Source organism: Adiantum capillus-veneris, chromosome 21 (assembly GCF_014529385.1).
Source record: "Adiantum capillus-veneris isolate H3 chromosome 21, ASM1452938v2, whole genome shotgun sequence".
NCBI lineage: Eukaryota > Viridiplantae > Streptophyta > Polypodiopsida > Polypodiales > Pteridaceae > Adiantum > Adiantum capillus-veneris.
In genome coordinates, this window is record NC_140951.1 from 143,112,798 (window position 1) to 143,130,265 (window position 17,468).

The 17,468-nt window shown below is 42.4% G+C and overlaps 1 protein-coding gene across 4 annotated transcripts in view; it reads right to left on the reverse strand.

Annotated features, from left to right (window-relative positions):
• Positions 1-513: 513 nt before the first annotated feature.
• LOC147431866 (uncharacterized) overlaps positions 514-17,468 on the reverse strand; it is a 427,705-nt gene continuing 410,750 nt past the window's right edge. The window contains exon 4 of one of the 4 annotated variants that reach the window (XM_086494333.1): positions 514-842. In XM_086494333.1, the coding sequence (XP_086350459.1) occupies positions 642-842 (201 nt within the window). In that variant the 3' untranslated portion in view covers positions 514-641. Of the gene's footprint in view, positions 843-2,190; positions 2,284-3,083; positions 3,641-17,468 lie in introns of those variants that run through there. The other 3 variants (XM_086494334.1, XM_086494331.1, XM_086494332.1) reach the window with 3 other exon arrangements.

Consider the following 17,468-nt stretch of genomic DNA (forward strand, 5'->3'; position numbering starts at 1 on the left):
GAATCGTACAAAGGACTTGTGCATTTGCTTTGCAATCAAAGTTACATGGATGCAAATTAGGTAGGGAATGTGGACAACAGATTCCCTACAGAAGGCTATGTCTTCACACACAATGGGGATGCAATTTCAAAAGGTAATATTCAAATGATGCCTCTCCCTGCCCAAAGGTGGTGTGGCCTTTACTGATGCTACCTCTTAACAAGGTAACATAATGGTAATGCATTAGACTTGCATTCCTAGAATAATGAATTGCTACAATCGTTAACAACATCCAACCGGATGGAAGCAGTATGGCGTATTTATCTAGTGGGAAATTCGGCCCTTATTGCACACGTTCTAGTTTTGCATTGTGTAATAAGAGTGCTCCCGAGTTGGCACAAAATCTACTATTTCAAGCAAAGACAAAGCACATTGATGTGAAGTATCACTCCATTTGCAAGGTGAATTGACCTTTTCAAGCTTCACACAAATAACAACCAGAAGTTTGTATATTGTTCAGTGCTTGTGGGCTTGGGTAGAGAAACAAAGTCTACACACCTTGTACATATTTCCATAGCTAGCTCAAATGCACATTGGACTTTCATGTCTAGCAAATCATCCATAACAAATTCAATATACGTAAAGGACTCTTATTACACATTCTATTTAGGTTGGACATGTTGTTGTTGTTTCTCCGTCCACCCTTGTGTGTGCCTTCTCTCACTCTCTCCATCTCTATGCATGGCTTGGGCACACTTTAATATGTATGTACAAGGATATGCAATCCCTAGAGTGATGGATGTACATATGATTCTCGAGAGATAAAACCTCCTCAATAGGGAAAAGTGTTTTGGATATCCTGACTGTGAATAACACAAACTATCAAATAGCATTCGTATAGAAAAGATGAGCAAAGGTAAAGGTTCGCCAAACACTATGAAAGGTGCTTAGTATGGAAAAAGAGAACATTTCATTACCGCAAAGTAAAAGTAAGTGTGTGTGCACACGCACGCACGCACACACGCATGTGCACGCGTGTAGCAAACAAAAGGATTAAATTTGAAAATTCAATATAAAAGGAAAAGGAAATACATAATGAACTTTTCATGGGCCAATCAAGCCATAAACTATCATGTAACATTTAGAGAAATAAGTATGCCGTAGAAGGCTCCTTGCAAACATTACACCACCAAGTTTCTAAGCTATTCAAAGACCAGGAAGAAAGGCCCAAGTTTGATACCCACCATTAGAACAAAAAATTTAAATTAATAAGTAGGTCTACTATTGAAGGCAAATGTTGATAGCCTTGGCCGCATCACATACAACAAAAAGATCAGAGTGGTAGAAAACGTGAGAAATGTCATCCATGTTGATATTATTAGGAACAAATCCATGGGGACCTTAGAGCTCTCTATGAGGTCTTGAGGATACATCCTCCCATAGTTGCAAACCTTAAATAATATCATACCACTCTTTGGCATTCTTGGAATTTGATTTGGATCTTGCATAGAGTTCCATTTATAGCCTACAAATACTACATCAATTAGAACTACCTTTTCCTCGATAGCTATCTTAAGGCTCTTGGGCGTGCTATGTCATGTGTGTGGGTAACTTGGCTGACAAGGGTAAGCAAAGTGAAGACTTTATGCCTTGTGTATTGACCGCCTTCCTATTTGCTCTAGAAGATGTTCCTAGGGAGAGCCTACATGGCTTCTGATCACATCAAGACTTGGTCACTCGTGCCCTCGCTCACATAAGGACCACTATATTCAACATCGGGGCACTATGCTTTGCATGTCTTACTTATATTGCCTACCACTAGTTTTGAAGAGTTTTACCAATAGGAATGTTAAGTTGAGGTTCATATTGGAACAACCTCCTATCCTATCCTCTTAGAGCCAAGAGAATGCACTCAAAGCATTAATGATAGAAACCATTAACCAAGTCGTAAGGGGAGTCTTACTCCAGACAAAAACATTTTATGAGCCAAGCTAGATGGCCTATTACTGGGCTTTTAAATATAATCATAGTAAGAGGACAGAGGGAGACAACTACGGTCATCCACTACATTCTTGGTGCGTAGAAGTTTGCAGCAATCCCAATTTTAAAGCTAAAATCCACTACAAGTCCCATGGAGCATAAAAAGTTATCATGTCGGCAGAAAGTGATATCACTCATAATACCATCAGAAAATATCAAGGGATAACTTACTTATATTATGTAACTTGTCGTTGTGTTGAGCCATATTCTAACATACATATGAAGGGAACCATGGATGAAGCTCGCTTCCCAATGGGAATACACCTGGATTGTTTGAACATCAGGTCAATACATTGTCCAAAGAATGTTATTGGCTAACCAATTGCTAAGTTTACAAACCTCTTTGTTCTGTAAGGAGACATTGGACTTGTATCTGTAGTGTGAGACTAAGTGCCTTTATGACATATGTTTCCTTTCTTTTTTCTTCTTGGGGGGGCATTTGCTGTGCGGTGTAAAGAATAGATATTCGGACATGTAACATCTCAAAGGCCTGTTGGGTGCTAAGAGTCACAAGCCCATTATGTGGTAATGTCATTTGCAGCACTTTTTCACATCAGTCAAGTGGACAAACAGGTTCATGAATGCATCAAGTTAGCCTACCCAAACCAACATTTTACTTGGTAATGCTACTCATTGCTAGCAAGTATGTCAACAAAACCTTACAGCTGTTAAGTTCTCTTGCATTGCAGCTAAATCCCTATTGCATGAATTCTTCAACATAATCCCTCTTGACACCGTTCATAATAATAATACATACTTAACGCAACATTACCCCTTTTGTACATCCTGCTAAATAGTAGTCGGACTCTGTAACATAGAGTCTAGTAGCATCAATGCTCTAGACACTGTTTTTCTAGTGTTATGAGCCTTCAAAGAAAGGACTCAGAAAAATGAAAATGCACCTTTTGCCCTTGACCTTCGTGTGACCACAAATTTACTCATTCTCGACACCTTCAACCTACTAATATTGCTAGTACTTTGCGGGACTCTGCCTTAACTTCAGTGAGGAAAAAAGCCCACCTAGGATGACATGTTCAGAGCAAAGATAGTCCCCATCCAGAACATTTTCAGATACACCTCATTTGTTAATGTTTGATGTAAAGATATATCATTGGCCATAGTTAAATACTGAACTGCAAAAACAAACATCTACTGTAACAAAAAAACCGGGACCTACAAGTATTACACATAATATTATTCCCTGCATAATTGATCCCTCATACAGCCTCCCCTAACTGGAGCATGTACAGGACGACCAGACAATGATGGGCACAAATGGACACATTGGTCCAACAATCCCACCTACACACCTCACTCAACTTATTTGCACCAACATGAGCAGTCATAAATGTATCTAATCTTCATGTCCTCCATCATTTTGCACCTTTGGGTTGCCAAATATAGAAGGTTGTTTCATTGACTTTGCTTTCTTCCTGTTTTTGGAGGTGCTCTTCATAGCCATATTCTTTAATGCATCTACCCGCTTACTTGTCTGTGCCCTCAACAAGAGATTATCCAGATAATTTTGGTCAAAGGCATCAGGCGGACAGAGTTGCATGTACTTCTTAAAACTCTGCCTAGCTTTATCCATCTCCTTCATGAGAGCATAAGCAAGACCCTGCTATAAAGACCAACAGCAGTCTCTCTCTCTCTCTCTCTCTCTCTCTCTCTCTCTCTCGTGCCACATGAGATTAATCAGAGCTGAGATGAGTGCACCACCAATTGTAGTGGAGGCACTTGCCAGATCAGTGTCTTTCATTCAAGGCACATGAGAGCTACAACGCAACAGATATGCACAACTAGCGCTTAATTCATCGCAACAGCTGGCCAGTGAGGGCAATACTTCGTGTGGTTTGCACAGATATCATCTTGGTTTGAGCTACATGGATTTAGTACGGACAGGCTGCCCCCTTTTCAGTATTCCCTGGATGCACCATCCCTCACCTTCACACATTCAGAGATTAGCAAGATTATCAGACATGATCTCATTCAGCTGGATACTAAGAGGACTTGGTTGTCTCGACAAGAGTTGGGGACGAAGATGGCTTTTTATCGAGACCATCTTCTCCGGACGATAGATGATGGGTTTATCTCACGCCCCAAGTATATGGACGGCCACCTATCCCATGGTATTAGATGTCTTATTGGTCAGTTAAGCACCTCATCTCGCCAGTTGGAGATAGAGACTGGCCGATACAAAGGTATACCCCCAGAGGAGAGATTATGCCAGGTTTGGCAGAGAGAGTTAGAGACAGAGGAGCACTATATCTGCCAATGCACAGCATACTATGAGATCCGCGGGCATTTTCATTGCTTATTCAGAGAGGGCTTTGGCCCCTTATCCTGCATCATGGATTACTATGATCAGAGGTGCCTAGGTCTCTTCTTGGTGGAGAACCTAGACTCAAAGAGACTACCCTTAGGAGTAGAGGACCTACACCTAGAGGATCCATAGAGAGCCAGATCCCTACTTTTTACAGAGGGACTACTGGGATGTCCCACCACAGGTTACCGAGTCAAACCCTCATTGGGCATTCTTCTTGATCGAGCAATCCAGCTTGGCTGCTCACGACGCCCGATGATGTGAGGATCTTCACACCGTAGACGAGGTCTACATCGGAGGCTACGGAGCATCATTGAGCCACATCGAGCCCAACAACAACAACAAACTCCCCCCCCCCCCCCCCCCCCGGCTCGAGAGCTGACCATGTAGGACATTGAGGTCATACTGTAGAGAGCCATGAAAGAGCTCATGGGATGATCACCATTGTCTACTTCCCCCACTGTGCACCTCATTAGACCTCATGTGATTATACTCCTCCCCATATGTTTTGAGTTGATGTATTATCTCACCTATTGCAGCAGATCTGCCAGCATTCAGTTTTCAGCCCAGATCAGCCAGCGTTTTCTGTTTTCAGCCATAAGCAGTCAGCGTTTTTGCAGTCCGCAGCCTTGCAGGCCTTGGCGGTAGCAGATCAGCCCTTGTTGTCACAAGAACGGCACCACGTGCCAATAGAAAAGAACAAACCGAACAACTTTAAGCACTTCAAAAAACAACTAAACAGAAAGAGATGCACGACATGAGACGGGGAGTGGTGGAGTTCCACCCTGAGAGAGAACTGGACCCAAACCTTGGCGCCCCTTTCGATATTTCTTTTTACTACTTGAACTCTGTACAATGCCGGTACTCATGCTCTGCACCTTTGCACATATTTAAAGGCCCTTGGCCTTCACAAGCAGTTACGTGAAAAGCTTGAAACTAAACAGAAAGAGATGCACGACACGAGACGGGGAGTGGCGGAGTTCCACCCCGAGAGAGAACTGGACCCAAACCTTGGCGCCCTTTCGATATTTCTTTACATTACTTGAACTCTGTACAAAGCCGGTACTCATGCTCCGCACCTTCACCTGGAAGAGAGCTAGAGATTGAGCCCTTTGCACATATTTAAAGGCCCTTGAAACTCAAAAGCAACTGGCTCAAAAGCTAGCGCCCTAAAGCAAGCAGCGCATTTTGCGGAAATCCGTACAACTGCCACTTGGCACTGTCAATGGAAATTGCGGAAATCCGTACAGCTGCCACGTCATCATGTCAGCACGAATTCCGAGAATCCAAAAAGCTTTGCCACGTCACCAGCCTTCAGCCTTTACGCAGGTGAGTGTGTACATGTGGTCCTACATTATTTTAATGCCTTTAGGTCCTCTGGGCCCAATCGCACGAGGTCCCATAAGTTGGTGGAACTTCTACTTCTTCTGTTGCTTCTTTTTAGGGTTTAGGCCCCTCCACCGGGATCTGCAAGTTGGCTCCGTTCTTCAATGGCTTGACACGTCAGCAATTTGTGACATCCCCCCTTCTTGAAAGAAAGTATTCATCCTCGATTACAACATATCTGCAAACAACTCAAGTTAGCTCAAAAATTTCCTAGGGTCATTCCGAGGGACATTTCGAGGGACAATCAGTTCTCATTCCAAATCGGAGCTCTTGATTTCTTAGGTCGTTGGCTTCCCAAAAGAGTCTTATCCGATAAGGAGTCTCATTCCATATCGGAATTTGATATTCTGGGTATTGGTTTTCCAGAAGTATCTCATCCATTAAGGAATATTCACTGGTTAGCACATCACAATGCAACACAAATGCTCACATATGCATGTTACAAGACATAGATACATAAAGTTCCTAATAACCATCTTGGTCCGTGCCATGAGCTGTTCAACGACTCCCTCATCACTCCTCCCGCATAACCTAAAAAGGTCCGGGCCGAGAGATATAGAGGCCTTTTACAACCAAACGCTCCCCAGACCGCAGCCTGCGTCGTTTGGAGGTGCCAAGAGTAACCACTGCTCAGACTTCTTAATACTCCCCCCGTAAATAACCACAAGGGTCTGGGCCATGAGTAAAAACAACACTTTTCAAACATTCAATACTCCCCCGTAAATAACCACAAGGGTTATTAGTCCGGGCCATGAGTATGAACAAGCATTCTCAAACATCATTTCTCAGTACTCCACCCGGGAGTAAAATCACCAATAATTGAAACTAGTATTAAAACCAGAGTCAAACAATTCAAATCGGCACCAAGACAAGTCTAAAACAGATACCATCCATTTCAAAGAAATTCCAAACAGGATCACTAAACAGAATTCAAACTTGAAAAGCAATCTCCGCATCAATCGAGCTCGAAAAGATGACTCGCTTTCCATCCTGAAACCTGCACCAAGATTAGGCTTAGATTTCTTCCATAAGGTTGTAGCCGACCACAACATGGTTCATAAGCTCTTGAACAGTTGAAACAAGCCTCGACAGACAGTGTTCCTGTGGTGGTGATGGTAGTCCCAAGACATAGGAATCTCACTTGACCTCCAAGGTTATCAGCTCGAGTAGAGACACTTGGTGAGAAATGTTGAGAAATTTCAAGTATGCTTACTTTGCGACTAACAAGAAAACAAGCAACTGTAAAGTGTTGACTACTGCTATGTAGCTAGCAGGTGATGCCATTAATTGGTATCAAGCTTGGAAGAGTCACAGTTGGCTGAGCATCTTAGGCATGCCGAAGAAGGCGTACCCCTCTCTTTCAGTTGGGACGACTTCCAAGACAAGATCAAGGCTTGCTTCATGCCATCGCAATACCTTGATCGGTTAAAAGAAGATTGGCGTGGTCTTACGCAAAATGGATCCCCTCTTATGTCTTTTTCTAACCGTATTTTGCAGATCGGCGTTCAATTGCCTAAGGGCAAGCCGAAGGAGAGTAAGTCGAGTACCTCTCAGAATCAGCCGCATGGTAAGACCAATGGTAAGAATGACGGTAGTTCTTTTTCTCAATCTTCTTCTACACCTAGAGCACAAAATGCTTGCACTGATGATAAAGAAAAGGCTAAAACCTAGGACACCCCTAAGTTGACTCCTAATGAAAAGTCTGCTCAAGGAATTTTACGAGGTAGTTTAACTCTTGAAGAACGAGCCGAATATGCACAAGACAAAAGATGTTATAAGTGTCACACTAAAGGTCAGATTAAACGAGATTGTCCTAAGGAAGCACCTAAAGAACCCACAGAATCCACATCATCTATTGATGTACTCAGTGAGAACACTAATGTGTCCGAAGTTTCTCATGATCATGTAGATAAGTCTCTCATGCAGTGTTTTAGTCATGTGAATAGTACACGCATTGTGATCTTTGATTCGGGTAGTATGCATGATGTGGTTAGTGACTCTCTCATGAAGAGCGCACGTTTAGAAGCTCTTCCAATAGATCCAATTGTGATCTTTGGATTTGCTCCTAGCATGCACTCTTTTTCCACGCATGAATGTCCTGATGTGACAGTGTTAGTTCAAAATGTCGGTTTTCGTCGTAGATTTGTGGTTTCTCCTCTCAAAGGATGTGATTTTCTTTTTGGCATCAAGTGGTTTAAAGGTTATAATCCACGCATTGATTGAAAAGAAAACACTCTCTCTCTCTCTCTCTCTCTCTCTCTCTCTCTCTCTCTCTCTCTCTCACACAGTTGAAGAAGCACCTCGTGTGGTTCTTCGTTGTGACAAAAACATTCCATGTTTGCCACTAGTCCCTCACTCTCATGTTTCCAAAGAGAATAAAACACGTAGTATCATAGTCTCTCTCAGTACACAGTCCCACATTCTAGAAAAGCATGGGTCATTGTATGAAAAGAACTCTCTTGCCGTCATGTCTTCTCCGAAGCACGACACACTTTGTTTGCATGATCAAGATGTGATTGTTCGTAAGGATCATCAAGTCTTCAAGTTGCTCTAGTTTGTACCGAGTACACCTTGGGGTGACCGTCAAGCTAGATGGTTCCAGTCTTGTGAGCAATTTGGTGGTTCGAATGATGATATTTCTAGTGAAGCTAACCTCATTGCAGATACGATCAGTCACAGAGCACTGATCTTGTCTCTCGACTCATGGTCCAAAAGCACCCATTCAGGACGTATTTTGTCTTCGCATGATTAGTCAGTATGCGTTGTCCGAGTCTCTCATTCGTGACAGTCTCTTGTATTTTTGTCATCGTATTTATGTGTTCCCTTCAAAGTTACACGTAATGGGAACGTATCTTCGGAATGGGGGGACCCCCGGAAAAGCAGAACGGGAACGGGGGCCTGTACGGTAAACTTAAAATATGCTTAAATTAGGTTAGATTTAACCTATATGTTAGTAGAGAGCCATACACACCCATAGTCCAAGTAGAATCCTATTTAGGCATGCTTTGAAACGATTTTCAGTCTTAAGGTTTACACGCGATTGCGCTTACAAAGATGCAAGGGTTGCGGCATGGAGCTTGAAACTTGAGCCTTGAGCAAAAGAGGGAGAGTAAGGGACAAATGCTAAATGGAGTTTGAACTTTGAAGCTTGAGGCTTGAGGCTTGAGGCTTGAGCCTTGAGGCCCAAGAGAGAGGAAGAGACTCGAGAGAGAGGGAAAGAAGGAGAGAGGGAGAATGAGGAGAAAAGACTCAAGAGAGCTCCAAGCTTCAAGCTTGAGCCTTGAGGCCCAAGGGAGAAGGAGACTCAAGAGAACCTTGAGGCTTAAGGGAGAGGCTAGAGCATGTGAGGTTGAGAGCTTGAGGGAGGGATGATCTCTCAAGGAGGCATAGTGGTATATTATATAGGAGAGCCTCCCTGCCCCCCCCCCCCCCCCCCCGCCAACGTTCACAAGAACTACCCCTAAACGACTAGGTTTTTAAAAAAACGTTTATTTTTTAAAAATTTTGAATCTGCCGTTTTGCCCGGCCATTCCGCGTTCCGAACTGCGCTTCGCCCGTTCCGGTGGCCGTTCCGGTTACACATCGGGAAAGAACGCCGTTCTGATCCGATTGCATAGTTGTGCTGAAAACACGTTCCGAGAACGAGAGGGGCCCGTTCCACCCATTCCCTGTTACTCTGGTTCCCTTTTCATAGGCATGCCGTGTTGCACGATGCACATGATTGATCACGGATGAGCACAGATTTCTGCAGATCACTCTAGAAAAGAAAGAAAATTTGCAAACAAGGAATTCACAATGTCGCACAATTGTTCGTTTTGTTGGTCGCTTTTGCATGTTCATTCCTTGGCATGACACAGTCACAAAAAAAGCACGAGCATGATTGTCCATCAAGCATTGGCATTTCCATTGTGAGTTGCCACAGTTGATCGCTTTAAGACGACAAGTCAAGATTAGATCACACTTTTGGCATGTGTTTGGTGAACGGTTTGACACTCCGTCACTTTGTTTAGCTGCATTGCATACACAGTTATTTAGGAAGAATACTTTTTTTCCAGTCACTCAACATGAACGGGTATGTTTATGGTTTTGTGTTTGAAGTGGTTTCATGGATCTTCCTCAACGGAGATTCTTGACGACGGTAGACCCACGACCATAGAAGAAGTTAGAGCATCGGAGCCACAACAGGTCAGTCTATGTTGCTTTCGATATGGCACAAAGAAGCAAGCATTGCAGAGCTTCATGAGATTCAAGAATCGCTCGGCCCACGCAACAGAGTGGGCCGACGAAGAGTACTTTGCAGGATCCCAAGTGTTGTTGGTGGACTCTATGGACGCCATACAACTCAGTACCAGTACCTCACCTTGGGGAGGATGTCACGTGCACATCTAACGCTATGTGCATGTGGACAAGCTGTTCCTACTTCTAGGGTTTAGGTAGCCTAGGAAGTGTTCTGGCACCCTTGTGAGCCTGTACGCAAGCCGTGCATGTCTAGGCAAAGTAGCTGCATACCCTCTGATTGCACAACCCAGGGTCATTCGCATCAACAGTCAGTATCCATCATGAGCATTTTCCGGTGCATAGAACGTTTTTACCAAGTACATTTTTTTCACTTATTTATTAAATAAGTTGAAAGCGCGAAGGAGAGGCTACCAGGAGATGCGCGACGTGAAGGAGTGCAGGATTGGGCCGGGTAGAGCTAGGCACAGATGCAGGAGAGCAGAAGTGCTAGGGATCGAAATCACTCACACACACACACACACACACACACACACAGAGCTCGCACGTTTTTGGGAAAAACTCAATAAGTGAGTTTTGGGCTTTCCCTCTTTTATTATAAGTGACTTTTAAAAAATGTGTCCAGGTTCAATGTGAACCTGGACAAAGTATAAAATGTACAAAAAGGGGTTGGTTTAAGCCTTTAACCCAACAACCTCCCACTTAAAGGCATAAATGACGCCTTTAAGTTAACCAATTCCCACCAGCCGTATGGAATGCTCATGTTGAGCCTTAGCAAGACTCTTGGTGAGAACATCTGCACGGTTATCCTGTGTATTGATCTTAGTCAAGGTGACTAGACCATCCTCCAATACCTGACGTATGAAGTGGTACCGCACATCTATGTGTTTGGTACGCGCATGAAACATGGCATTTTTGGGTAAATAGATAGCACTTTGGCTATCACAACCCAACACTGGAGTGTGAGCAGGCATGCCAAGTTCTTTTGCAAGTCTTCCAATCAAATGGCCTCCTTTGAAGCCTTTGAGGCTGAAATGTATTCAGCCTCAATAGTACTCAGTGCCACAATTTTCTGTAACCTAGAACACCAAGAGACTGCACCACCAGCAATGTCAAATACATATCCACTGGTAGATTTTCTGGTATCCATGTCACCTGCCATGTCTGCATCACAATATCCCTGCAACTTTAAGTCACTTTTGCAATAACAGATACACTTTGATTGTGTACCTTTCAAATATCTCAGAATGCATTTGACAGCTTCCCAATGCGCTTTGCCAGGATTCGACATGTATCGACTAACAACTCCCACTGCATAAGCAATGTCGGGACGAGTGGCAACCATAGCATACATAAGAGAACCAAAAGCTGATGCATAAGGAATTCCCTTCATTGCTTTCAATGCCACCTCATCCTTTGGTCAATCTACTTTGCTAAGCTTGGTGTATGGAGGTAAAGGTACTGCAGGAGATAAGTACTTTTGCTCTTAAAGCAATTTTGTTTTTGAGATAAAAACAACAACTTCAGATTTCTATCTCTTTTAATACGCATGCCCAAAATATGCTCTGCATCACCCAAATCCTTCATAGCAAATGTTGAATTTAGCTAACGCTTCAGAGCATCGAGACTAGGCTTATGTTTTGCGGCAAGCAGTATGTCATCAACATAGAGAACAAGTATGATGGGACTATCATCTTCATCCCTTTTCGTATACAAACAATGATCTGCATGGCTGCGTTTAAAGCCTTGAGATAGTAAAAGTGTCAAACTTCTTATATCACTGCCATGATGATTGTCTCAATTTTCAAACCATATACGACTCTTTTCAGTTTGCATACTAGTTCCTCGCGTATAGGAACAAAAAAACCCTCAGGTTGTTTCATGTATATGTCCTCCTCAATGTCACCGTGCAAAAATGTTGTCTTTACATCCATTTGATTCAATTCCAAATCAAGCACTGCAACGAGAGCAAAAAGGACACGTAACGTTGTAAGCTTTACAACAGGGGAAAAGATTTCTTGAAAATCAATTCCTTCTTTCTGTGCATATCCTTTTGCAGCCAATCTTGCCTTGTACTTTGGGTTTTTCATCCACAATCTTAATCTTGTACACCCATTTGTTAGGAAGAGCCTTTCTCCCTTTAAGCAATGGCACAAGATTCCAAGTATCATTTGCATACAAGGATTTCATTTCCTCTTTGCATGGCGAGCTCCTACTTACTGCTTGACTCACACGACTTAGCCTCTTTATAAGTAAGAGGTTCACCCTCATCTGTCAACATTACATGATGCAAAGAGGGATTCTTTGCGGTTGCCTTCTCAAACGAGTTAACCTGTGTACCCAATATCTACATTCTCAGGCAACGGTTCTACATCATAAGGCAGCTCATTTTCAGCCAATTCAGGTGGCTGTCCATCCTCATTAGGCGCATCAATATCATGTCCTACCTCTTCTGGCTTAAGGTTAACCGGCTGATTATCAATTTCAGCTTGCGGTAATGCATCATGAGTCTCTTTTTCAGCATCAATGGATGGCACAAAAGGCTGAAATCTGACCGTTTTCTTGTCAGCATCAGGTTTTGTAGCATTCTTAAGCAATTTTGCCTCATTGAACACTACATCTCGGCTGCGAATTACCTTTCTAAATTGTGATAACCACACTCTATAGCCTATTTCACCTTCTTCCCCATAACCTAGGAAGACTCCTTTAATGGACTTCATATCAAGCTTTGTTCTGAAGTCATTGCGTACATGAACAAAAGCTTTGTAGCCAAATACTCTCAAATGATCATAAGAGGCAGGTTTGCCAGACCAAACCTCCTCTAGAATGTCATTTTTAGCGTACTATTCAGAGAGCGATTGCAAATATGAACTGCAGTTTTTAATGTCTCCCCCCAAAACTCTTGGGAAAGATTAGCAGTGGACAATATGCAACGCACTCTCTCACATAAAGTACGGTTGTACCTCCGAGCCACACCATTTGAAGACAATACGGTTGTACCTCTGAGCCACACCATTTGAAGACGGATTATAAGGGGCTGTCAACTCTCTTTTAATCCCATTTTCATCACAAAAACGTTGAAATTCAGCAGATACATATTATCCTCCATTGTCCGACCTGAAACATTCAAGCTTAGCACTCTTTTGAGTAGTGACAAAAGCATGAAACTTCTTAAAAGCATTCAAAGTCTCACTCTTACTTTTCAACAATCCTTTCCTAGTACAGTCATCAATGAATGTGACAAAATACAATGCACCACCAAAAGACTTAACAGGCATAGTGCATACATCAGAGTGAATAAGATCAAGAGGATTAGCTTTGCGAGAGACTCCAGAGTAATCAGAAGATTTCTTTTGCTTTCCATAAAGACAATCGTTACAAAAATCCAAGTTTTTGCCTTTTACATAAACCCTCTTCAGAGAGGAAAGCACATCAATACGCCTTTGGCTCATATGGACAAGTCTCTTATGCCACAATTCTGTATATGAAGCAACTTCAACAACAGCAAGAAACTTACCAGGAAAAGCTTTATATCGAAGATAGTACAAAGTACCTCTTTTAGACCCTTTTGCAATAAGCATAGAGCCCTTAAGCAACTACCATGAACCCCTAGCAAAGATGGTAGTAAAACCATGTGCATCTAACTGGCCAACAGATAGCAAACTTTTCTTAATGCCTGGTACGAACCTGACATCATTCAATACAAGCTCTTGACCATTGTTAAGAGTCAAACGCATGGTACCCATTCCCTCAATATTGTAAGCAAAATTATCACCAAGGTACACCTTGCCATAATTGCCTGCACTCCAAAGATGGAGTCACATGGAAAGAGGAACCAGAATCTACTATCTAAGACTGAGATAGGCCATCATTAGCACTAAGCAATGCATCAATGACATCTTTCTTCGAGATAAGCATGTCTTCTGCATTAGCTATCACCAAATCTGAAGGGCATAAAGCCGCAACAAAAATTTCCTCAACGTTTGACAACTCCTCAATGACCACACTAGAGTATACATTTGCATTTTCAGCATCCTTGGAGGAATCATCTGTTGATTTTTCCCCTTCCTTCTCATCTTTCTTCTTCTTCTCTTGCACTTCCTTCTTCCTATCCTGCTCTTTCTTGAAATACCTGCAATCGGGTTTCTTGTGACCCTTTCTGCCACATTGATAGCAAGTGACATCCTTATCTTTTGTCTTGCTTTTACTTCTATTTTGAGTAATGTTGCCCGTAGTACGCTTTTGATTTCTACCTCTTGCATTGTAAGCAGAAATGCCACCTTCCCCACTAGACTTGCGTCTAATCTCTTCATTGAGAATAGACCCTCTCACACCGTCATACGTGAGGCTGAGACTGTTACTCAAGGAGACAACCAATGTTTCCCAAGTATCTGGCAATGTCATAAGCAAGAAAATAGCTTTCAGCTTATCATCAAATTGTTGAAGCCCACTGTCCAACAACTGACTCAATACACCTGTAAAAGCACTCAAATGCTCAGAAGCTGACTTCAAGTCATCAAACTGCATATTCACCAACTTTCGCATCAAATGCACCTGGTTCACAAACGTGGTGTTCTCATAATTGGCCTTTAGCTTTTGCCATATTGCATAAGCAGAGTCCAAACGCTTGATGTCCGTCAAAATGTCATCATTAATAGCCATTTTGATGTAGGCCATGGCCTTCTTATTCAACCTGGCCCACTCTAAGTCAGACAAACCTTGCGGCTTATTCTCTTTTAATGCATCTTCACAATCCTTTAAGAAAAGGATACCTTGCATGCATTCTTGCCAGAGGTCGAAGCCTTGACTATCGAACCGTTTGATTTCCATCAAACTTTTAATGTCAAAAGCGGAAGAGGTAGCAGCCATCTTAGCTCAACCACAAGTGTGTATACAAGAGAGATGCAATAGGCTGAAAATTTCAGCAAATAGGAGCAATCACGAGACTTTGCATACGATAAACCACAATTTCTTTACATGAAACTGTCCAAATCTGAATTTTCAGCTGAATATGCGATTTAAATCACCTGTACTCAGCTTTTCACTCAAATCCTTGCACCAAACATCAATACATGTGATCCCACAAATTTGGTACACCTGTGTATTGCTGTTTTAACCTGTAATAACCTATAAACAGCCTGTTTTGGGCTGTTTTTGGTGACCTCCTTGACATCGGAAGCGAGAGGCTTTGCAATGGAAGTGAAAATTGTCGCAGGAGAGCAAATTTAACTTGCTGTCCAGCACACTGCGCAGGTCCTATTTTGAACCCTAGAGCTCTGATACCAGTTGAAAGCGCGAAAAAGAGGCTACCGGGAGATGCGCGAGGTGAAGGAGTGCAAGATTGGGCCAGGTAGAGCAAGGCACAGATGCAGTAGAACAGAAGCGCTAGGGATCGAAATGAGAGAGAGAGAGAGAGAGAGAGAGAGAGAGAGAGAGAGAGAGAGAGAGCACGTTTTTGGGGAAAACTCAATAAGTGAGTTTTGGGCTTTCCCACTTTTATTATAAGTAACTTTAAAAAAAAATTGTCCAGGTTCACATTAGGTTCAATGTGAACCTGGACAAAGTATAAAAATGTACAAAAAAGGGGTTATTTAGGTCTTTAACCCAACATATTTCCCAAGTCGTGGGGCTTTAGGAAGCATTGCTCGACCCACCATGAATCTCCTATATAGGCAGCTCTAGTGCTTCAATTACCAAGCAGAGCATAAGAACCTCTCATCAATTCAGCAGATCTAGCGTTTGCTAGCAAGGAACTCAGCGTTTTCAGCATCAGCCCATCAACGTTTAACATCTGCAAGACCAGTGTTTTCAGAGCAGCCCCTAGCCTAGCTGTACCGTCCCCATCCGGTAGCAGATTCTCGGTGCATCTCGCCTATCGCAGCAGATCTGCAATGTTCACTTTTCAGCCCAGATTAGCCAACATTTTCTGTTTTCAGCCATAAGCAGTCTGTGTTTTTGCAATCCTCAGCCTTGTAGGCCTTGGCGGTAGCAAATCAGCCCTTGCCTCACAGCATGACACAAATCCACTACAATAGACATAGCGTTTTCAGATTTCAGCCCTTGACAACGTCATCGTAGTCGTCGACAACATGACAACATCGTCGTCATCAAGTACCACAGTATCTAGAAGCATTGTACCAGACTTTGTGCAATCTAAAGCAAATACCTCTCAAAGAAGATTGTTCAAGATAAGTTCAAATCTAATTTCATCATTAGTAGATGGCAACTCGAGGCTCAGACCACGGGTAAGGAGTTGAGAGCATCATTGGCCAATTTTGTGTACTCAAGATGGAAAATTTATATATATATATATATATATATATATATATATATATATATATATATATATATATATATATATATATATATATATATATATATATATATACATATATATATATATATATATATTGTTGCTAAATGGACTATTTTCTTACTTTTGAGTAATTTCTTTTGTGAAATTAGGATATTTCAATGTGTGCACTTGAACTGTAAGGTTAGGCACGGAGACCTATTGGAATTATTAAAAGCCATCAGGAACGGACAACTCTGATGTGTTATATGATGGGTGACATTAAGCATCGCAAAGGGGTTGTTCTGTTAGTTCGGTAGGAGAGACCGGGAAACAAATATTCCTGATGCGTCACATGATGAGTGACGAGAGCATTGGAAAGGGAATATTTCTTTTGTCTGGCAGGAGACCCGAACTAAAAAAAGAATATGCGTAAAGATGCAAGCACAAGAATAAAGATGGGTTCTGAGAAGCTTTTTCTAAAAAGCGGAATATTTTTTAAGCGTTTTCCGAGAAGAGCATATGCTCTCCCGCGAGGAATCTGTGTTTGCATTGCATCTGTACCTAAGAACTGCATCCGGAGATGCCTAGAACACGATTGCATAACATCAATTTTCAGCTCACTCAATTTTACTGATTTTTGTCCAGGTTCACATTTTTTTAAACAAGTACCGATCGCCCACTTAATAAGTAGACAGACCACTTACATTAAAGCAAAGATTTATTTTAAAAAAAGCCAACACTATCCCATTGAAAATAAAGCGTACGATTTCCCTCTCTCTGACTAGCAAAAACAGTGCGCAGCTTCTCTCTCTCACTAGTGCTACTTGGCCGCCCTTATTTCAGTTGGCTTCGCACCGGCTATTCCTGTCGAGTACGGGAGCCTATAAAAGCAGCTCTCTCTCTCTCTCTCTCTCTCTCTCTCTCTCTCTCTCTCTCTCTCTCTCTCTCTCTCTCTCTCTCTCTCTCTCTCTCTCTCTCTCTCTCTCAGCGTCCAGTTTTTGCACAAGCGCTTGCAACAAGGGAGCACCACCACCGAGAATCTACAAGTGACTAAGAGAGGCAAATACTCGGAGTTCGCTTTCATGTACTCGGAGCAACAGGTATCGATTATGAATTCGCCATACGAGTTGTTCTTTCGTGTTTGTGCTTTTGCAGGTACTCCATCACGGAGAAGGAGCAACGAGGCCTCGGCCTATGCTGAAAGATTCC